The sequence below is a fragment of the Haematobia irritans genome, chromosome 3, assembly GCF_050003625.1.
Source record: "Haematobia irritans isolate KBUSLIRL chromosome 3, ASM5000362v1, whole genome shotgun sequence".
Lineage (NCBI taxonomy): Eukaryota > Metazoa > Arthropoda > Insecta > Diptera > Muscidae > Haematobia > Haematobia irritans.
In genome coordinates, this window is record NC_134399.1 from 115,777,338 (window position 1) to 115,802,116 (window position 24,779).

General features: G+C 31.9%; 1 protein-coding gene and 1 long non-coding RNA gene across 2 annotated transcripts; both read right to left on the reverse strand.

The window, feature by feature from the left end:
* Positions 1 to 1,654: 1,654 nt before the first annotated feature.
* On the reverse strand, positions 1,655 to 10,920 carry prtp (thioredoxin domain-containing protein pretaporter). The gene is made up of 2 exons (XM_075298814.1): positions 10,640 to 10,920; positions 1,655 to 3,110 (listed from the first exon to the last, which is right to left on the reverse strand). Exons 1-2 carry the CDS (start codon positions 10,813 to 10,815, stop codon positions 2,078 to 2,080), a joined length of 1,209 nt encoding a protein of 402 aa, XP_075154929.1. The 5' UTR covers positions 10,816 to 10,920; the 3' UTR covers positions 1,655 to 2,077.
* Positions 10,921 to 14,605: 3,685 nt separating this feature from the next.
* Positions 14,606 to 21,169, reverse strand: LOC142229656 (uncharacterized). Its single transcript, XR_012720452.1, has 3 exons — positions 20,967 to 21,169; positions 20,197 to 20,903; positions 14,606 to 14,819 (listed from the first exon to the last, which is right to left on the reverse strand). It is a non-coding gene; the product is annotated as an uncharacterized LOC142229656 (long non-coding RNA).
* Between the last annotated feature and the right edge of the window lie 3,610 nt (positions 21,170 to 24,779).

Below are 24,779 nucleotides of genomic sequence, written 5' to 3' on the forward strand. Positions count from 1 at the left end.
ATAAAATTTTGACAAAATTTTCTATAGAAATAAAATTTTGACAAAATTTTCTATAGAAATAAAATTTTGACAAAATTTTCTATAGAAATAAAATTTTGACAAAATTTTCTATAGAAATAAAATTTTGGCAAAATTTTCTATAGAAATAAAATTTTGACAAAATTTTCTATAGAAATAAAATTTTGACAAAATTTTCTATAGAAATAAAATTTTGACAAAATTTTCTATAGAAATAAAATTTTGACAAAATTTTCTATAGAAATAAAATTTTGACAACATTTTCTATAGAAATAAAATTTTGACAAAATTTTCTATAGAAATAAGATTTTGACAAAATTTTCTATAGAAATAAGATTTTGACAAAATTTTCTATAGAAATAAAATTTTGACAAAATTTTCTATAGAAATAAAATTTTGACAAAATTTTCTATAGAAATAAAATTTTGACAAAATTTTCTATAGAAATAAAATTTTGACAAAATTTTCTATAGAAATAAAATTTTGACAAAATTTTCTATAGAAATAAAATTTTGACAAAATTTTCTATAGAAATAAAATTTTGACAAAATTTTCTATAGAAATAAAATTTTGACAAAATATTCTAAGAAATTAAATTTTGACAAAATTTTCTATAGATATAAAATTTTCTTTAGAGATAAATTTTGACAAAATTTTCTATAGAAATAAAATTTAGACAAAATATTCTAAGAAATTAAATTCTGACAAAATTTTCTATAGAAATAAAATTTTGACAAAATTTTCTATAGAAATAAAATTTTGGCAAAATTTTCTATAGAAATAAAATTTTGGCAAAATTTTATATAGAAACAAAATTTTGACAAAATTTTCTATAAAAATAAAATTTTTACTAAATTTTCTATAGAAATAAAATTTTGGCAAAATTTTCTATAGAAATAAAATTTTGACAAAATTTTCTATAGAAATAAAATTTTGACAAAATTTTCTATAGAAATAAAATTTTGACAAAATTTTCTATAGAAATAAAATTTTGACAAAATTTTCTATAGAAATAAAATTTTGACAAAATTTTCTATAGAAATAAAATTTTGACAAAATTTTCTATAGAAATAAAATTTTGACAAAATTTTCTATAGAAATAAAATTTTGACAAAATTTTCTATAGAAATAAAATTTTGACAAAATTTTCTATAGAAATAAAATTTTGACAAAATTTTCTATAGAAATACAATTTTGACAAAATTTTCTATAGAAATAAAATTTTAACAAAATGTTATATAGATATAAAATTTTGACAAAATTTTCTACAGAAATAAAATTTTAAATTTTATAGAATTTTTTTGTTTGGTAGTTTTTTGGTAGAATTTTCTCCAAATTGTGGGAGATTATTTTTGGCTCGAGTGGCAACCGTGGTGTCCGAGGTGTCACACTTAGGAGATGTTCTGGACTACACTTTACACCGTCACAGACCTGATAAATGTATACGAACATTTTATCTGAGTGGCCCAAGTGCACTGCTATCGTATGCAAAGTTAGAACATTTTTAACATTATTAAATAACATATTCCGAACTTTAGTGTTTTTTATGTAGATCAGAAGTCCGAAAACAAAAGTGTTCTCATGTGTGTGTCAGACATGATTAATCGATGCAAACCAGAATTAAATATTACAAAAGTTTATTTCGATATTCATTTATTTAAAATTATTATATTTTTTCTCTTATTTCAATGTGATCTGCTTTATATCTTAATTTAATGATTGTAAGACTGGAGTTTCACAAACAAATAAAAAAAATCACAAAATCAAAATGTAAAAGTTACAAAACAATTATAAAGCAAATGCAAGTACTATACATACAAATCATAAAACAATACGCACAGAAATAATTTATCTAAATAAACAAATATGAAATGAAAGGTTTGTAGTAGAATACCATCGAAAATTGTCGTATAAATGCGGGAAAACAATTTCAAATTGGTACTCTAAGTGATTCCATAAATTCACAATAAATGAGAGGGATGAGTGGAAGAATACAGCGGTGGTTATTGGGACCAGGGGAGCAGCTTATTATTAAAACAAAATTCAAAACTGTTCCAAATTACAATTCATCATGGCCCACAAATTTAGTGATATATGCTACCAGCTCAGACAGTGATCTGCTATCATCATATTCGCTTTGTCGTTCTCCATTTTTGTAAGCAAACAATGTTGGATAACCTTCTACCTCTTGATCAATACAAAGCTTTTTGTTTTCTGAGGCTGTACAATCTACTTTGGCAATTTTAATTGGATTGGAAATGCTGTGCATTTTCTCAGCTAATTGATCCCATACTGGGCTCAATTTTTGGCAATGCCCACACCAAGGAGCATAGAATTTAACAAATGTAACACCATCGGCTACGGTTTTCTCAAAGTTATCACCACTCAATTGTAGAACTTGTAATTTGTCGCCGTCGCTGCTGGGCTTTTCTGTAGCAGGTTCTGGATTGGCATCATTGCCTAACATTTTCTTGATATAGGCATGAAGCTCATCATGGCCACGAGCTCCCGAGTACTTTTCAATTTTCTTTCCATCTTCAATCCATAAGAGAGTGGGATAACCTTTAACCTCAAAATCTTGGCAAATGGGACGATAGACTGTGCAATCAATTTTGCCTATGCTAACATCCTGCAAGTTTTCCACTGTCTTGGCCAATTGCTCCCAAGTTGGGGCCAAACGTTGACAATGACTGCACCAAGGGGCATAGAATTTCACAAAATGATTACCACTGGAAATGTGTTTGGCAAAATTATCCTCAGTCAATTCTACAAGTTTTCCTTTAGTTACTGCATCGCCTCCGTCAGTCTTCTTTTTGTCCTCACCATGGACTATTTCATTTTCGCTATTGAGTTGTTCGTTGATAAATTCAGTTATGGCAGGCATATCACGAGTGCCCTTGAATTTCACCGATTCATTTTCACCCAATTTGAAAAAGCGTAAGGTGGGGTAGCCGGTAATTTCATGTTTAGCACATAATTCTTGTTCTTGTGTACAATCAACTTTGGCAATTATAACTTGTGGCTCATCTTTGACATTCATCATTTCGGCCAACTGTTCCCATAGTGGATGCAAACGTTTGCAATGACCGCACCTGAAATATGATGGGGGAAAATGTTTTCAAATAAATTCATTAATGACAACAACAATAAAAAAACTATTATTACACACTTGTAAAAAATTTAGTATATTTGAAAAGGGAAATGTATATTAAAGAAGAGAAGAGAAAGAACAAATCAGTCTACATGACTAACTTACGATTCGTATGCTTGCCGCTAGATAACAGTGCGAATAGTGCCAATCTTATCGGCTATTTAATCTACCCAGAACTATTATTTAATTACATGCGATTATTATGGTGACTGTAATTCTGAAATGCTATCAACAAAGTAATTTAAAAGTTTTAAGATTTGATTTAGAATCAAGCCAGATGGTTCACCTAAACATATACGTAAGGTTTCAAATAAATATTGAAATTTATTTTTTTTGTTTCAGTCGCCTCGATTGAAAAATGGAATGAATGTTAATATAATTCCATATACTACTGTGAAATAAGAAAATGGCCGATTTTAATATTCACTGGGCCTAATCCATACATACACCAAAAAAAAAACTGCTTACAAAGAACAAGTATATACAGCAGTAAGTTCGGTCAGGTCGAATCTTAAATACCCACCACCATGAATCAAATATAGCAGTTACCTTTGAAAACTCTTTGTCGTAGCGTGTTACTTGATAACATATAGCGGATTACTTGATTATGTATAGAATGATAATATATAGAAACGATTAAATAACGCCTTGATTTGAAATCTAAAATCTATAGATTTGGAATTTTTACTTTCAGTTTCAAGCAACTTTCATGATCAGTGCGCCTTCTATACCCTCAAAAAGTGAAATCGGTCTATATGGAGGTCATGCCAACCAAATGGACCGATAAAAACTAAATCCGTTACAATTCCAGGCAAATCGGATAAAAACTACCGTTTATATAAGCCCATGGAGTTAAATCAGGAAATCAGTCTATATGGGTGCTATGCCAAAAATATGAACCGAACACACAAAATTCAGTACAACCAGTTGTGGTTCTGAAAACCCTACAGAATTTAGACCCCAAATTGGAGGGCGGTTTTATAAGGGAGATATATTAAAATCTATACCGATACATAATTTATTCGGAACACCTATTTATGGTCCACAAAAAGCCCTAGATTTAAAATTTCAGGCAAACTACTGTTTCTATCAAAAAGTAAAATCGGGAGATCGGGCTATATGGGGGCTATAGCAAACCATAGACCGCTACACACCATATTCGCCACACCTGTTTGTAGTCCTAACGTACCTATAGATTTCTAATTTCAGGAAAATAGGATTGAAAATGCGGTTTCTAGAAGCCCAAGTAGTAAAATTAGGAGATCGGTCTATATGGAGGCTATACCACAACATAGACCGATACACCCCATTTTCGATATTTGTGGTTCTAAAATACCTCTAGATTTAGAATTTCAGGCAAATCGGATAGAAAATAAGGTTTCTAGTAGCCGAAGACCCCAAATCATGGGGTTGGTTTATATATGAGCTATACAAAAACATGGATCGATACACCTCATTTTCGACACCTATTTTTTGTCGTATAATAGAAGCCCAAGAAGTAAAATCATGGGGTTGGTTTATATGGGAGCTATACCAAAACATGGATCGATACACCCCATTTCGACACACCTATTTTTTGTCGTAAAATAGAAGCCCAAGAAGTAAAATTGGGAGATCGGTCTATATGGGGGCTATACCAAAACATGGACCGATAGGCATTTTTGGCACACTTATTTATGGCCCTAAAATACCTCTAGGTTTAAAATTTCAGGCCAATCGGACAGAAAATACAGTTTCTAGAAGCTCTAAGACCACAAATCGGGGGTCGGTTTATATGGGGGCTATACCAAAACATGGACCGATATAGCCCATCTTCGAACATGACCTGCTTGGAGATAAAAACCCGAGTTTGTACAAAAATTAAGCAGATATCTTTATTATTGAAGGCTGTAGAGTGATTACAACAGATATCCAGACAGACAGACGGACATCGTAATATCGTCTTAGAATTTCTCCCTGATCAAGAATATATATACTTTATATAGTCGGAAATCGATATTTCAATGTGTTACAAACGGAATGACAAACTTATTATACCCCCATCACCATTCTATGGTGGTGGGTATAAAAAGCATTCGCTTGTTGTTGAGATGACAAACTTAAGCTCGACTACACGAAAAATGGTCGTGTAAACAATTGATGACCTTCACTTTAACGTATTAAACAATTTATGAACTTCACTTTAACGTATGTTAAATACTTTTGTTACCATGCCATGCAAGAGCTCGCCGAGAATAGCCGATAGTGATTTTCAAGGCAAATATATCGCAGTCACATCATTACGCTTAAATTCCGTGGCGAACAACTTTCTTTTGGTGGCTTGTAGACAATATAATGGCAATATTATCGCAGTCACATCATTACGCTTAAATTCCATGGCGAACAACTTTCTTTTGGTGACTTGTAGACAATATAATGAGCTGCCCATAAAACAAATATATGATTTAAAAACACATCATGTAGCTGTCATTTCTTCTTTGATTGATATGGGGGTGTGCACTTAATCACAATTCGTAAAAGCTTCCCGCTACTAGAATTAAATGCATGCGTTTTGGTTAGAACTGTCAAAATGGGTAACTCCTTTTGACAATCAACCAAGACGATTTTTGGTAAAAAAAAAGTATTTTACTTTTATAACGAACTGCTTTTCAGATCCCAAAGAGTTTTTGGAATTATCAATACAAAGGAATGCGTTAATAACGAATAATGGCTATAACAAATAATGGTTAATACATTCCTTTTAAAACATGTTCATTAATAATAAAGTTTTTATAACGAACTAAAAGAAGTGCAAAATGCAATTTATATTATTCTCCACTTTAAACCAAAGTACAAATTATAAATACAATGGAAATAAAAGCAAAAGTCAAATTTGATCATATTTGATAATTATACAAGTGACTTAATTTCCAAGCGGACTTCCTATTTTGAACCCAAAAAAACGTACAATTTCTGTTTTGTGTCTTTGAAATTTGTTTAAAAAAAAAACCTACTGATACTGACAAAACAAAATTCATTAAAAATCGTCAACAAAGTTATACCTCAAAAAAACTACATTTTTCAATTGTTCGTTGATTGACATGAGCGGTGCGCAGAACATCGAAAACCCTGTAGAGTCGAATCTTATGTACCCTCCACCATGTATTGCGTGTTAGACTAAGACACGGATTAAATACCTATATAAGCCAAGTCAGTTCTTGATCGTCTTATACAGAGGAGTCTATAAATAATTATGAAACGATTTGAACCAATTTTCGCACAGTAGAGAGCCTAATCGGATGAAATTTCAACACCATGAGGTGCCGCCATAAGTCAAATCTGGGGATCGGTTTATATGGGGGTTATTTATAAGTATGAACCTATATGGACCAATTTATGCATGATTAATAGAAACCACATACTGACATCACGTACTAAATTTCAAGCGGATCGGATTTGAAATTTGCTTCTCCAGTAGGTTTCAAAAATAAAATCCGGGATGGGTTTATATGGGGCCAAATATATATAATTATGGTATTAATAATATTGATATTACCCAATTTTTACATAACGGGAGCCACCGTGGTGCAATGGTTAGCATGCCCGCCTTGCATACACAAGGTCCTGGGTTCGATTCCTGCTTCGACCGAACACCAAAAAGTTTTTCAGCGGTGGATTATCCCACCTCAGTAATGCTGGTGGCCGGTTTATATGGGGGCTATACCAAAACATGGACCGATATAGCCCATCTTCGAACATGACCTGCTTGGAGATAAAAACCCGAGTTTGTACAAAAATTAAGCAGATATCTTTATTATTGAAGGCTGTAGAGTGATTACAACAGATATCCAGACAGACAGACGGACATCGTAATATCGTCTTAGAATTTCTCCCTGATCAAGAATATATATACTTTATATAGTCGGAAATCGATATTTCAATGTGTTACAAACGGAATGACAAACTTATTATACCCCCATCACCATTCTATGGTGGTGGGTATAAAAAGCATTCGCTTGTTGTTGAGATGACAAACTTAAGCTCGACTACACGAAAAATGGTCGTGTAAACAATTGATGACCTTCACTTTAACGTATTAAACAATTGATGAACTTCACTTTAACGTATGTTAAATACTTTTGTTACCATGCCATGCAAGAGCTCGCCGAGAATAGCCGATAGTGATTTTCAAGGCAAATATATCGCAGTCACATCATTACGCTTAAATTCCGTGGCGAACAACTTTCTTTTGGTGGCTTGTAGACAATATAATGGCAATATAATCGCAGTCACATCATTACGCTTAAATTCCATGGCGAACAACTTTCTTTTGGTGACTTGTAGACAATATAATGAGCTGCCCATAAAACAAATATATGATTTAAAAACACATCATGTAGCTGTCATTTCTTCTTTGATTGATATGGGGGTGTGCACTTAATCACAATTCGTAAAAGCTTCCCGCTACTAGAATTAAATGCATGCGTTTTGGTTAGAACTGTCAAAATGGGTAACTCCTTTTGACAATCAACCAAGACGATTTTTGGTAAAAAAAAAGTATTTTACTTTTATAACGAACTGCTTTTCAGATCCCAAAGAGTTTTTGGAATTATCAATACAAAGGAATGCGTTAATAACGAATAATGGCTATAACAAATAATGGTTAATACATTCCTTTTAAAACATGTTCATTAATAATAAAGTTTTTATAACGAACTAAAAGAAGTGCAAAATGCAATTTATATTATTCTCCACTTTAAACCAAAGTACAAATTATAAATACAATGGAAATAAAAGCAAAAGTCAAATTTGATCATATTTGATAATTATACAAGTGACTTAATTTCCAAGCGGACTTCCTATTTTGAACCCAAAAAAACGTACAATTTCTGTTTTGTGTCTTTGAAATTTGTTTAAAAAAAAAACCTACTGATACTGACAAAACAAAATTCATTAAAAATCGTCAACAAAGTTATACCTCAAAAAAACTACATTTTTCAATTGTTCGTTGATTGACATGAGCGGTGCGCAGAACATCGAAAACCCTGTAGAGTCGAATCTTATGTACCCTCCACCATGTATTGCGTGTTAGACTAAGACACGGATTAAATACCTATATAAGCCAAGTCAGTTCTTGATCGTCTTATACAGAGGAGTCTATAAATAATTATGAAACGATTTGAACCAATTTTCGCACAGTAGAGAGCCTAATCGGATGAAATTTCAACACCATGAGGTGCCGCCATAAGTCAAATCTGGGGATCGGTTTATATGGGGGTTATTTATAAGTATGAACCTATATGGACCAATTTATGCATGATTAATAGAAACCACATACTGACATCACGTACTAAATTTCAAGCGGGTCGGATTTGAAATTTGCTTCTCCAGTAGGTTTCAAAAATAAAATCCGGGATGGGTTTATATGGGGCCAAATATATATAATTATGGTATTAATAATATTGATATTACCCAATTTTTACATAACGGGAGCCACCGTGGTGCAATGGTTAGCATGCCCGCCTTGCATACACAAGGTCCTGGGTTCGATTCCTGCTTCGACCGAACACCAAAAAGTTTTTCAGCGGTGGATTATCCCACCTCAGTAATGCTGGTGGCATTTCTGAGGGTTTCAAAGCTTCTCTAAGTGGTTTCACTGCAATGTGGAACGCCGTTCGGACTCGGCTATAAGAAGGAGGTCCCTTGTCATTGAGCTTAACATGGAATTGGGCGGCACTCAGTGATAAGAGAGAAGTTCACCAATGTGGTATCACAATGGACTGAATAATCTAAGTGAGCCCGATACATCGGGCTGCCACCTAACCTAACCTACATAACTGTTAGAGACCATAGACTAACACCATGTATCAAATTTTAACCGGATCGGATGAAATTTGCTCCTCCAAGAGGTTTCGCAACCCAGATCTGGGTATCGGTTTATATAGGGGCTATATATTGACCAATTTTTACATTGTTGTTGGAGGATATATACCATTTGCATATATCATACATAAGCATGGCATTCCCATACGACTTTCAACATTTTACGTTCGAAGCATATTAGTCTAAATAGTTACTCAAACCGTCACGAGGGAATGTCTCAAAAGAAATGTCGGTTCCCAACTCACTACATAAATAAAACATTATTTTTGTTTGAATTCTTTTCTACAGTTATAACGAATTAGAAATCTCAGTCTCTGCGAGTTCGTTATAACCGTGTTCGACTGTATATTTCAAGTTTTTTTTTCAATTTGAGATTTTGCGGTTTACGAATAATGATACATTGAGGATAGACTACTGAACGTATTTAATTGCTTTTACTGTGCAAGCAATCATATCAAGTGGTCATCCCAACACAATTTAAGTATGGGCAAGAAGCATAGGATCTTATGTGTTTGAAGACGATTACCGGTTTATAATTATTTTTATTGTTTAGTCCCAATAAATGATCCACTTTTCGAGACTTTATAACGTGCTAATGTTGAAGAAAATTTCTCACACCAGTGTTGAAATAAACCCTAAGTCGAATCGTCGAAAAGAATTTTATGGGATTCATATTTTTGATAGGGTTTCTGTATTATGGAATTAGAGTCATTAAGTGTTATTAACTGTACATGACAACTGCACTATTACAGGCGCATCCGACACCAAAGCAAATTCTTATGCTATGCAGGCGTTATCTTTATATGAACCCGTCCATAACCCCCGATCTCGAGTCACACTCAATTTGAATGACATATAAAAAAAACCAAACGAAATCTTTCTAAAACACAATTTACAATTTGATTGATAAGAACATGTGCGGACACAAACAAAAAAACAGAAGCATATTTCCTATTGTATTACCACCCTTCCTTGAATCTACCGAGAAAATTGGTCTTATCAAAAATTCATTGATATTTGAGTTGCAAATGTATATAGAGAAGAATATCATGACAAAAAGATCCAATAGAATTCAAAACAAAGAATTAGGAATCATTGACATGCTTGCGGACCAACAAAAAACTTGAGCGGTAACAAAAAAAGAAAGCAAAAACAAATGACAAGGCGTAACTAAAGTTCTAAATTCCGGATGAAGGGAATGATAAGAAGATGGTTTTTAAGAAACTGTTGTGGTACTTTAGTCATCGCCGTTAATACCCATGAAAACTAATATGGCAAAATCGTGGGTGCGCATATGGGGACAACTAAATTAAGACTCATTTGACGACACAAAGCCAATGAAGCTCTAAGCTTATCAAATATTGTACGTGGTAAATGGAAATGAAATTAGTTGAATAGAACAAAGAAATGATCAAAGAATATCAATATCGACACATAATAAACGGGACTGCATAGGTTAAAGTGCCAATGGACACACACACACACACACAAATCTGCTCTGCTGGTATATACGGCAATGAATTTACATTTATGAAGGATGAAGCACAATATATTATTAACCAAAAAAAAAATATGTATATATACATACATAAATATATTAAAACTTACCACGGAGCAAAAAATTTGACAAAATGGTTATTTTTTTCAATAGCCTCGTCAAAATTTTCAGATGTCAAAACTTTTGAAAAAGATTTTGTATCATTTTCTTCTTCTGTGGCCGTGATAAAAGTCGGCAGAGTTAATGCAAACAATGCCAAAATTAAAACTTTTTTGGCACCTGCCATATTTTTTAACTTATTATTTATTGGTAGAAAATTTTTCTGGCAGACGTGTCTCAACTCAGAGACCGGTGAAACTTGTAGATGCGGTCAAAAAAATTAACTAAACTAAATGCCTGCTTATGCATCGAAAAACGGCTCGTAAACGTACCGTTGCGTATCAGCTGTTGTACGAATCCCGTACAAACAATTACCCAACGTTCGAGAAACATATCGAGGCCTGATTATGCATCCGTAACGTAACGGCGCCGTGTGAATTTGGTGAATAAAGCCCGGTATTCAGCGCAAAACAAATTTCCGCTACCCATTAGAAATCAGGGATGGAAAATGCTGTACTATAGTAATTTTTTCAATACCCTGGTCTGTGACGATTGTATGTTTGAGAAATGTAAATAAATGAATTTTTGTCTTGTTCTCCAATATTATTTTGGTTGACATTCAAAGTAGAATGATAGCCGAATTCACCTCCCTTTTGCCGACGGTGTTGCCACTGCATAGTAGTAATTTGTACCTTTTCTACGTACAAAATAATTTGGTATTTCGCTTTTGAGTTCACATTTACAATGTAGAGAACTTAAAATTTTATCAGGAAATGGAATTCAAAAATAGACACATTAATTAGTTGAACTGTCATTTATGTTGTGGCTAACAAGTGGGATACGTTTCGACCTATTGGATGGCGTATGTGTGAACGGCGTTAGGACCTATGAAACGACGTTAGGACGTGACCGACGTGGGAATTATAGCCTGACAATTTCTGGACTTATTGAGCTAGGCTTTCTTTCACATTTTTGAAGCCAGAGTGTGAGCATACATCCAAGTTAACAATTTGTGTGAATGGTGTCAAAAGTGATTTTTTTTAAATCTTTGACAAGAGAATAGTGAACAAAGAGTACAAGTGAACATACATTTAAAAACAAGGAAAAAGGGTAAGGAAGGAACATAATGAACAAGACAAAAAGAGAATTTATTTTTGAGGAAAAAGCCTAAACATTAAAGAATAATATGGTTAAAAAGGCAAATAATATACTAAGGAAACGCAATAATTAAATTAAATATATATTTAAATTAAAATATATATTTAAATAGTGATATTGCACCTTAGTATCACGAAAAGTTGAAGATATATTTTAATGTTGGCTATTTTCTTATATAGACGCAATTTTTTTCCTGTGACAAATTCTAATGGAAATTGTGTTTTCTGCTAGGGTGAGGAGCGCCAGAGCCATCTTCACCTAGAATAAAATCTATAGGTGTGAAGACATGTTGGACACGTGGGCCATCTACACTCCATCTTAGTAACCACGATAAGGTTAGGTGAAAGCTCCACGTGGTGAGCTTGCATGAGGGGAAGTTGAGTGAACTTTCACGGGGAGAATTGAGAGAGTTGAGTTTTATAAAGATCAACATTGTTGCCAACACCTACATAAATGGAAAATGTCAAGGTAATGGAAAAATAGTAGAAATGTGACAAATTTATGATTGAAAAGAACTAAGAAATATATATTGAAATTTAACATTCACCACGTGCGATTAACCTAACAAGAGTTATTCCTCACCCCTTATTAACATTAACCACCCACTAATATTAATATTCTCACATATAAAAAAAATTCTACAATAACTAAAATTACTGGCTTAAATTTTCTAAGATACATAAAAAACAAAACAAGATCACGGTTTTTATCACAATATATACACAAAAATTTACGTACATACATATGTGAATACATAATTTATACAAAATTGAGAAAATATAATTTAAAATTGTTAAAAATAATATTATAAAAATCATAAAAAATTCCCTGTTATTTCTTCTAAAACTATTTGTTATTGTTGTAATTTGTATATGTAAATGAATTATTTTAAGTAAATTGATTTATACATATTGATGGTTTTTTTTTTGTTATTTCCCATATTATCAACAATTTCCTAAAAAAAAAAAAACTTTAAAATATTTCTTTTTTTTACAAAAATTCATTATCATTCACAAATTTTTAATAATAATCAGATCATTTTTTCAATAGAATTATTTTGTTAGTAATCTCTTGAATCTACAAAAAAAAAATCATTGATATGTATATATTAAAATTATAAAAAAATATAAACATTTATTGTAAGTAAAAATATTGTTAAAAATTTGCGTGAAATATATATATGAATTCTTGTTGTATAAGTTAATAAAAAAATATTAAGAAGTATAAATTAATCATTTAAAAATGTATAAACAAAATAAATTGATAAGTATAAAAAAAATATAAATATTAAATAAATTATTAAATTCGACTAATAAATATATATACAATAAATAAAATTAAAATATATACACACTAAATAAAAATCAAATAAAACTGCATTATCGATCAAATAAATAAATATATAAAATAAATACTAAAAATATATATAAATAATAAAAAAACATGCTAATAAATAACATTAAATAAATAAATAAATAAAAAAATACATTTATATATTTAAAATAAAATAGTAATAAAATATTATTAATAAAATAAATAAATATACATGCAAAAAAAAAAAATATATATAAAAAAAAAAGTAAGCATATTAAATAAACTTAAAAGAAGTATATATATATATATAGATTAAACAAATAAAATATCACAGATGCTACTATATAATTCCACATGAGAAAAAGAACTAATTTTATAAGATTTGTTATCGACTTATTTTTCAAATATTATTCTTAAACAAGATTGTTGAAAATTTTCCTTATTGATACAATTATTAAAATTAAAATCTTTATATATACCAAAAAATTTTTAATTTAAGTTAAATAAATAATGTGATTAACTGTTAAAAATAATTTAATATGTGTTAAACTTTCAAAAAGGCTAAATTTCGTAACGGCGATTTAATGTAAAAAAAGGTCATTATAATTTTGGGGTATTTTTTTTAAAAAGGCATAAAAAAATACCATGGATGACAAAAGAATGTCATATGGGGTGGGCTGCCTGGGAGGAAAATTTCATCTAATCTCCCCCATGTTAGATGTAGATTAGTCCAGATTTAAATAATCAAACTATTGGCAAAAATCATAAATCGGAATTTCTCACTCGAAACAAAATAACCCACATGTGAAATATGACTTCCCATCCCTGTGCCATCTGGTTGAGAGAGACAAGTATACAATGTCACTCAATGAGAGAGCTTACCCAAATAATATCAGGGCTGTACCATCGTAATTGCTATATTATACAAATTGTGATCTCCCAGCTCTGGTCCAGGAAAACAAATTGGTACACAAAATAATTTAAATGTACAACCTTTAAAAGCGAAAAGAATCCCCCCATCCGGCGAGCTAGGCCGTAGCAAAACACCACCAAGTACCAAATGCGCTTAAATAGAGGGGTTGTTACATTTTGGCGCCCAGCAACGTGGGACCGCTTTCTTGTTTTGATGTTTAGATATCGAAACAATCAAATCATGATAGCTACCCATATCGATCAAATTAAGTATTTTTTAGTTTACAATAATTCATATTTTAGAATAAGGATTAATTTTTCCAGCGGTATCCCGGAAGGCAATTCATTGCCATGCCTGTGCTGTAACGTCTGCAAGAATTTTTTTCAAGTTCTAAAACGCCAACTGGATTAAATAACACTATTTTTCGGACAAGGATCATGTATTCTGTCGCTATAGAGCTAGATATTACATTTGTTGTTGATCCGAAAATAGTGCTATTTGTTTTGGAAGGCTACATCCAATGACAATTTTTCCCAGTATACCGATTTTGATATTTGGCCAGAAAATCCAACAATTTTAAATGAAAACATCGTTATTTAAATCTGACTAGATTTCTTTGATTTTTTTTATTATTAAAAAACGTAAATAAATTATTATCTACATCTATATTAAATAATATCTAATATTAATATTTTAAAATAAATCTTAAAACTATTTAATACAAAGATATTGCTTGAAGAAAACCAAAACCTTTTTGCATTAGATCCGTTACCAAATTTAAGCCAAATTAATGCCATTGAATTTATCTGAAAAGAAAATAATATTACTAAATATTTGTTTAAATAATTGTTTTGTCCATTGTTTTCTGTTGACAATATAACTAATAAAAATAACAATATATTTAATAACATAATCATTAATTATTTAAATTCTTCATAGTGCCATACTAACACCAAAAAAAAAAATAACCATTTAAAAATATTTCCATATACCAATTTTTAAATTTGAATTTTTCCGTTACAAAATTTCTCAATTTTGGTCAATTTTGGACTTTTCTATAAATTATCACATCGAGTATTACAGTATTACACGTTTTTCTTTAGTATCCTTTTTTTTAACAATTTCCTTCGAACATGCCAAGTAGGACAGGCTCAAGGTCGTCAAGGCGCATTGCCGCGAGGAATAGCCAAAATAATAATATTTGGGATACGGCCACGAATTCAAACGTACAGGTAAATTCGAATACGAATAACAATACCGCGAATTCCAACTCGACTACGTCTGACCCTAATCGTACAGTCGTTGAATCTAATCAGACAGCTAATCCGACATCTAGACTATTAGGACCACGTACGACATCTAGTCCAGGTTCATTAAATTCAATTACTCCGAATGAGTACAGTAGCCGAACTGCACGGGAAATACATAGGGAATTTGCTACGATGTCACGACAGAACAGACCTCAAAATTTACCTACATTACAGGAAAATGACAATCAAAATGAAGAGACTGGTAATAATGGGATCAACATACGAAATTATGTTGACGCTTCTGTTGGAGCTGCGCAAGCTAGTATCATGCGTTCAATAGAGCAGACATTATCCGATATGATTCCTAGGGCGATCAGGAATTCACTTGATGGACAAAGGGAGAACACAATGATGACCAACAGAAACGATAGCTATGGGTCCACAATACCTCGACAACAACAGGATTATATGCCACCACAATACTATCCAGATTCTTTTCCATACCATACAGACTGGTATGACCAGGGTATGAATTATAATAGCCACCACCAAGGATATCAACAACATCACAATAATCATGACCCATTTTCTAACACGCCATATCCTAATAACTATAGCCACACACAGAATTTTACGATGGGCTATAAACCTATCACACCGATGCAGTTGCAAAAGTGGGGATTAAGGTTTGATGGCTCATCAAAATCTGTGAGCGTGGAAGATTTTGTTTTCAGGGCAGAAGCCTTGAGAATTGATTACAATTGTCCTTGGGACATTTTCGTGAAAGGTTTTCATCATCTGTTGACTGGAAGAGCACACGATTGGTTGTGGGAGTTCAGACAGCAAAATCCTGTCTGTCAGTGGCCACAATTGAAATACCATTTCATAAAAAAATTTCGCAATTTCGAGAGTGACTTTGAAATTCAAAGGAAGATTATGGAACGTAGGCAATTGAATTCTGAGACGTCTGATGTTTTCATTTCGGAAATTTCTAGATTAAGAAACCAAATGCGTTTCCCGATTCAAGAACACGAACTCATTCGTGTCATAAAAGACAATTTAAAGGAGGGATTGATTCAATTAATCTATCCTAAGAATATTGATACGATGGATGAATTGATTGAGGAATGTAAAAGGGCCGAAAGGACTATTTCGAAACGCACTTGTTTTCGTCAACCACAACAACATAACTACCGACGATTGAATGAAATGTATTCCGACTGCTTATCTGAACATAACACATTTGAGGTGGAAGCGATAAACCATACTTCGAAACAGCTAGTTTGTTGGAATTGCAAACAGGCTGGCCATTCGTTTATTGACTGTCCTGTCGAACAAAGGGCAATATTTTGCTATAAGTGTGGGTTCGACGGCGTCACATCACCAAAGTGTCCTCGCTGTTCGGAAAACCCAGCGAAGAACATAGTGAGAACTGGGCCCACATGTTCGACAAGAGAGACAGCTCAGTAAAACTACCTTTTACATGTAATGATAAAATAGGACAAGTACACGAAAATACATGCCACGATAACTGCACAAATGATGCCATGAATAATAATATAATTAATTTGACATCTAACGACAAACGAGATATCCTCACGAAAACACATGAATCTACCTGCCAACTAGACCAACGAAAAATCAAAACAATTATTCCATATGATCAACGACTTGAGCGTTATAAACGAATCCGTTCAGAAATTTTTAAGGATTTTATACCTGAAGTGAGCAAAAGGATTTTTAAAGCCAGAAAAGGACACGAGCGAAGAAGAAGAGAACGAAAGGAAATTGCCTCAACTTGTCTCACAAATGAGCATGATATTCGTCCTTATATGAACGTGATATTGAATGGACATGAGTTTAAAGGTTTAATGGACAGTGGTGCTTCCATTAGTTGTTTAGGTAAATCATGTATGGAAAATGTTAGGAAAATGAATGCCAGTCTGATTGATTTCAAATCTAGAGTTAAAGTTGCAGATGGGAAGGAAAAGACGATTATAGGCAAAGTGAAACTCAAAGTAGAATGTGGGAATAAAATACGTGAGATGTATTTTTATTTAGTACCAGATTTGAGACAGGAATTGATTTTAGGATTTGATTTTTGGAATGAGTTAGGAATACGTATTTGCTTTGACGACATGATTAATGAAATTGATTATGAACCCATTGAAAACCCACAAGTACATGAATTAACAGACGGACAGAAATTGGTATTACAGGATGTGAAGAGTTGTTTTCGATGCTATACTGAATATGGTCTAGGCAAGACTGACATTGAGAAACACATCATTGACGTAGGAAATGCAATTCCTAGGAAAATGAGGTATTTCCCAGTGAGTCCTGCTGTCCAGAAACTTATGTTTGACGAACTTGACCGGATGTTAGAGCTAGATGTTATAGAATTAGCGGAAAATGCCGAGTGGAATAATCGTGTTACTCTCGTGGTGAAGCCAGGTAAAAATAGACTTTGCTTGGACGCACGAGAGTTAAACAAGGTTACTCGCAAGGACGCATATCCGCTGCCTAACATCGATGGGCTATTATCGCGATTGGGTGACACACATTATATTTCGGCAATTGATTTAAAGGATGCATTTTGGCAAATTCCTTTGGAGGAATCTAGCCGTCCGTTGACTGCATTTACGGTACAAGGTCGTCCACATTACCAGTTTAAAGTGATGCCCTTTGGACTGTGTAATGCAGCTCAACGGATGTGCCGCTTGATGGACAAAGTGATTCCTTCAGAGTTGAGAGACCGAGTGTTTGTATACCTGGATGATTTACTTGTCGTTTCACCCAATTTCGATAATCACATGGACATGTTAAGAATAGTTGGACAAAGGTTAACAGCAGCAGGACTGACTATCAATATGGAGAAATCGAAGTTTTGCCATAGGGAATTGAAATATTTAGGATATATTGTTGGTGGAGGTAAATTGAAAACGGACGTAAGCAAAGTAGAAGCGATTGCTAGAATAAAACCACCAAAGACCGCTAAGGACGTTAGGAAATTCTTAGGGACCGTTGGCTGGTACCGCAGGTTTATTCATGAGTTTTCTACACTTACGGCACCCCTGACCGATACTCTGAGAAAGACTCCTAAATTCAATTTAACACCAGAGGCATTAAACGCGTTTGAACAATTGAAATTGCGATTAATATCAGGCCCAGTGTTAATTAGTCCAGATTTTAGCAAACCGTTTTTCGTACAATGCGACGCGTCAAACGTTGGAGTTGGTGCCGTACTCTTTCAAAGAGATGATAATGGCGAAGAACACCCGATTGAATATTTTTCAAAAAAAATTGAATTCGGCCCAACGCAATTATTCGACCACCGAGAAAGAGTGTCTCGCAGTTTTATTAGCTATCGAACGATTCAGGCAATACATCGAGTTGATGGAGTTCACTGTGATAACGGATCATTCAAGTCTACAGTGGCTCATGCGGCAACATGACCTGAACGGGCGACTAGCACGCTGGAGTTTAAAACTCCAAGGTTTCAAGTTTGCTATAGAGCACAGAAAAGGTACAAAGAATGTGGTACCTGATATGTTGTCGCGTCTTGACATGGACGAAGTAGCATTTGACGGGAATGGTATTATTGATTTCAACTCTGATGAATTTCAAAGCGATGAATATTTACAATTGATTGATACAATCGAACAGAATAAAAATCAACTACCTGATCTGAAAATATCAGAAGGTATAGTCTACAAGCGCGTGAAATTCAACAGGGATGAAATTCAAACCGAAGGGGATTGTTGGCGTATTTGGTTACCTGCGAAATTGACAGAAGAAGTAGTCAGAAAATCCCATGAGGAAAATACTACTCATGGTGGAACAGCGAAGACATTATATAATGTGCGACAATACTTCTACTGGCCATCGATGGTAACACAAATTAAGAATTTTGTAGCCAAGTGTGATACATGCAAGGAAATCAAACATCCTAAGCAGACTTTGAGACCACAAATGGGCAAAGAAACTGTGACTATAAGGCCCTTTCAGAAAATATATATAGATTTCCTTGGCCCATATCCACGATCAAGATCTGGAAAAACTTTTATTTTTATAGTGCTTGATCACAAGACAAAATTCGTGATATTGAGGGCTATGGCAAAAGCGAACGTTAAAATTGTAAATAAATTTCTAATAGAAGAAATTTTTCACAAATTCGGTGTTCCCGAAATAATCCATTCAGATAATGGACAACAATTCATTTCAGAGGCTTTTCGGGACATGCTTAAACTATTTGGTATAAAACATATGAGGACCCCCATACATTCACCACAAAGTAATGCTAGCGAAAGGGTGAATCAGACAATTTTGAATGGCATTAGAGGCTACCTGCAAACAGACCAATCTCGTTGGGATGAGCATTTGTCTGATATAGAGTGCTCATTGCGTACGACAATTCATTCTTCTATAGGTGTTACACCATATTTTGCGTTGACGGGATACAATATGATAACACACGCAGATGCGTACGACATATTAAGGAAATTGGGAGCCATGTCTGATGGTGAGACACAAATTTTATCTAAATCGGACCGGATGCAATTGATCACGAATAGGATAAAAGCAAAGATTCATGAAGCCTATGAAAGAAACGAACGTACATACAACAAGCGTTCAAGATTTGTTAATTTTAGGCCTGGACAGGAGGTCTATAGAAAAAACTTTGTGCAGAGCAATTTCACTAAGGGCATCAATGCAAAATTGTGCAAGCAGTGGCTTAAATGTCGTATAAGAAGGCCAATAGGTAACTGCCAATATGAGGTAGAAAATCTGAATGGGAAACTAATTGGAGTCATACATGCTCAACACTTGAAGCAATAAAAGGACAATAGATAAAAACTACAACACCTAAAATCCTGCTTATTACTACCAATAATATACACTTATCACTATAGGCAAATAAATAAATTCTCACCAACTGCATTCATCCAATTTGAAGAATTTTGAGATCAGCAACACATACCATAGAATTCAATGCATTTGTATTTCACCATATCATGAAACACCAAGCTGTCAAAATCCGAAAATATTCCTGAAAAATTAGAAGAGGAAAAAAATATGTTAGAGGATAGGATAAAGAGATATTTTACCTGTAAGGAAAGAGAAAAGAATTAGAAAAAGAGCATAATATTCAAATTTCATTTTTGTACTTATCTTATTTGAAAATCCCACGCACACATTTGTGACAGGTAACAAAACATTCGATAATATAGACATCAGAAAATATGGTGGCACCATAGAAGTGTCTCTTTAAACAATTTGTTTATGGCCTTGTTGTGACCAAAAGACATCATAACATCACATACAGGTATCAATAGAACCTCTTTGGTTATGACTTCCAGATCCTTTTTGCAAACTTGTGCATAGACACAAAAGGGATAAATTTCTGGTACAATTTCCATGTAACACGTAAACGACATTTCCTTTTTTATGGCAGGCAAGATGCGACAGACAATGCATAGACAAAACGGCTTCATATATTTCCAGTGAATCCCAATAGCAAGGTCCAACATTTGCAAACAAATTCACACAACGACACAATAATATTGAACGGACTGAATTTTTTTATAATCCCAAGCGAACGAGTTGGCAGGCAGTATTTCATTATGCCGAATAAATATTCTGAGGAAAGGGACGAACCAAATGTTATTATGGAAATTTACAATGTTTTTATTGCATACATACCTTTTTGTTGTGGACGGACATTGTTGACGTTTTTTTATTTTGCAACCACTAGACCGACACGACAATAGCAACCCATTTGATTTGGCCTCTTTATTTTGTTTTCTTTTATGACATACTTTATTTAATTTTCCCAAATATTTTTACTTCATGGATTTTGTAAAAATAATTGGCTTTGTGACGATTGTATGTTTGAGAAATGTAAATAAATGAATTTTTGTCTTGTTCTCCAATATTATTTTGGTTGACATTCAAAGTAGAATGATAGCCGAATTCACCTCCCTTTTGCCGACGGTGTTGCCACTGCATAGTAGTAATTTGTACCTTTTCTACGTACAAAATAATTTGGTATTTCGCTTTTGAGTTCACATTTACAATGTAGAGAACTTAAAATTTTATCAGGAAATGGAATTCAAAAATAGACACATTAATTAGTTGAACTGTCATTTATGTTGTGGCTAACAAGTGGGATACGTTTCGACCTATTGGATGGCGTATGTGTGAACGGCGTTAGGACCTATGAAACGACGTTAGGACGTGACCGACGTGGGAATTATAGCCTGACAATTTCTGGACTTATTGAGCTAGGCTTTCTTTCACATTTTTGAAGCCAGAGTGTGAGCATACATCCAAGTTAACAATTTGTGTGAATGGTGTCAAAAGTGTTTTTTTTTAAATCTTTGACAAGAGAATAGTGAACAAAGAGTACAAGTGAACATACATTTAAAAACAAGGAAAAAGGGTAAGGAAGGAACATAATGAACAAGACAAAAAGAGAATTTATTTTTGAGGAAAAAGCCTAAACATTAAAGAATAATATGGTTAAAAAGGCAAATAATATACTAAGGAAACGCAATAATTAAATTAAATATATATTTAAATTAAAATATATATTTAAATAGTGATATTGCACCTTAGTATCACGAAAAGTTGAAGATATATTTTAATGTTGGCTATTTTCTTATATAGACGCAATTTTTTTCCTGTGACAAATTCTAATGGAAATTGTGTTTTCTGCTAGGGTGAGGAGCGCCAGAGCCATCTTCACCTAGAATAAAATCTATAGGTGTGAAGACATGTTGGACACGTGGGCCATCTACACTCCATCTTAGTAACCACGATAAGGTTAGGTGAAAGCTCCACGTGGTGAGCTTGCATGAGGGGAAGTTGAGTGAACTTTCACGGGGAGAATTGAGAGAGTTGAGTTTTATAAAGATCAACATTGTTGCCAACACCTACATAAATGGAAAATGTCAAGGTAATGGAAAAATAGTAGAAATGTGACAAATTTATGATTGAAAAGAACTAAGAAATATATATTGAAATTTAACATTCACCACGTGCGATTAACCTAACAAGAGTTATTCCTCACCCCTTATTAACATTAACCACCCACTAATATTAATATTCTCACATATAAAAAAAATTCTACAATAACTAAAATTACTGGCTTAAATTTTCTAAGATACATAAAAAACAAAACAAGATCACGGTTTTTATCACAATATATACACAAAAATTTACGTACATACATATGTGAATACATAATTTATACAAAATTGAGAAAATATAATTTAAAATTGTTAAAAATAATATTATAAAAATCATAAAAAATTCCCTGTTATTTCTTCTAAAACTATTTGTTATTGTTGTAATTTGTATATGTAAATGAATTATTTTAAGTAAATTGATTTATACATATTGATGGTTTTTTTTTTGTTATTTCCCATATTATCAACAATTTCCTAAAAAAAAAAAAACTTTAAAATATTTCTTTTTTTTACAAAAATTCATTATCATTCACAAATTTTTAATAATAATCAGATCATTTTTTCAATAGAATTATTTTGTTAGTAATCTCTTGAATCTACAAAAAAAAAATCATTGATATGTATATATTAAAATTATAAAAAAATATAAACATTTATTGTAAGTAAAAATATTGTTAAAAATTTGCGTGAAATATATATATGAATTCTTGTTGTATAAGTTAATAAAAAAATATTAAGAAGTATAAATTAATCATTTAAAAATGTATAAACAAAATAAATTGATAAGTATAAAAAAAATATAAATATTAAATAAATTATTAAATTCGACTAATAAATATATATACAATAAATAAAATTAAAATATATACACACTAAATAAAAATCAAATAAAACTGCATTATCGATCAAATAAATAAATATATAAAATAAATACTAAAAATATATATAAATAATAAAAAAACATGCTAATAAATAACATTAAATAAATAAATAAATAAAAAAATACATTTATATATTTAAAATAAAATAGTAATAAAATATTATTAATAAAATAAATAAATATACATGCAAAAAAAAAATATATATATAAAAAAAAAAGTAAGCATATTAAATAAACTTAAAAGAAGTATATATATATATATATAGATTAACCCATATTGACCCAACGTTCGATTTTTCGAACACTATTTTAATACCTTTTCCTCGATTTGTTTCGTAGTGTGTTTGATAATATAACAAATATTAATTCACTGTAGGTTGAATTTTGATACCTCAGCTATACGAATCAATTTTTTTTTTAAGTCCAGTTGGATATTTTAACCCTTTTGGGACCGTTTTAAAAATCTTATTTTTGGTTCTAATATTGCTCGGCGGTTAATTCTACCAAAATCCACAAAATTTCAAAAATTAATGATGCAGTTTTCTTTAAAATTGTTTAAATTACTTGTAATAATCGTTAAGCTGTGAAAAATGTTTGATATCTACGAACAATCTATTGATATATGCGAGTGTTCGATTAATCGAACACTGGGCACTATTTAGCATTTTGTGTTCTACGTTTTGTTTATGATTTTCGTTAGCTTTATTCTTTTTTGGCGGTTGCTTCTAGATTATATTAATCAGTTTGTTCTGTTATTCTTCTATGTTAAGAAAGTCAAATGTCAAATATTAACGTTTATGACAGAAAGAGCTGTAATTCGTAACGGTATTATAGAAAAAGAAGTAAGTGAACAAGTGTTTTGGTTTCTATTGCGATCGTAAGAATCAACTAGCAGAAAAGGTGAAATTTAATTTAAATAAAAGTGTAATTTGTAGTGGGAAAAATGTCGAATCGAGTAATAACTGGCAATGAATTATTCATGGTTGGAGTGATGATGAAAGTGAAATTTCTACTATTTTTATTTTGCCTCCAGAAAATGTTGGCGAAGTTACGGATGAGGAAGATTTAGATGACGATATTATTATAAAACAAAAGGTTAGCACGTGTAGCATATTATTTTATAGATTTAATAAACTAATAAAATGTTTTACAAAAGTCCGGTGTCGAAGTGAATTGTGCTGGGTTTTGCGAAGTAGAAGAATTGAACTTAGCCACCAGAGAGTACACACAAAAAAATTTTTTTCTGATTCAATCACCAAATTAATTGATCCAATTAATTTTTTAATTGAAATGTCTTCAATCACGAAAATGATAGTATCAATCACAGTTTTAATTGGGCATAGAAAAAATTCTTGATTAAAAAATTAATTGATTTTTTTCAGCAAATTTCAATTAATTTTTTAATTGATTCAATTAAAAATTTAATTGATGTTGATTGCAAAACTCAAATAATTTATTAATTAAAAAAGGTAACTATTTTTAATTACTTTCTGAATTGGCTTAAAGTTTTTATTTGGATTGACAAATGATTGGTTGAAATACATTTTTCATTAAAAATTGAAAAAAATCAGCACTTTTTTAACTGAATTAGTTTTCCGAATTTGATTAAAAAGTTAATTGTATTAATTAATTTTTTAATTAAAATTTTTAAAATGTTCAATCATT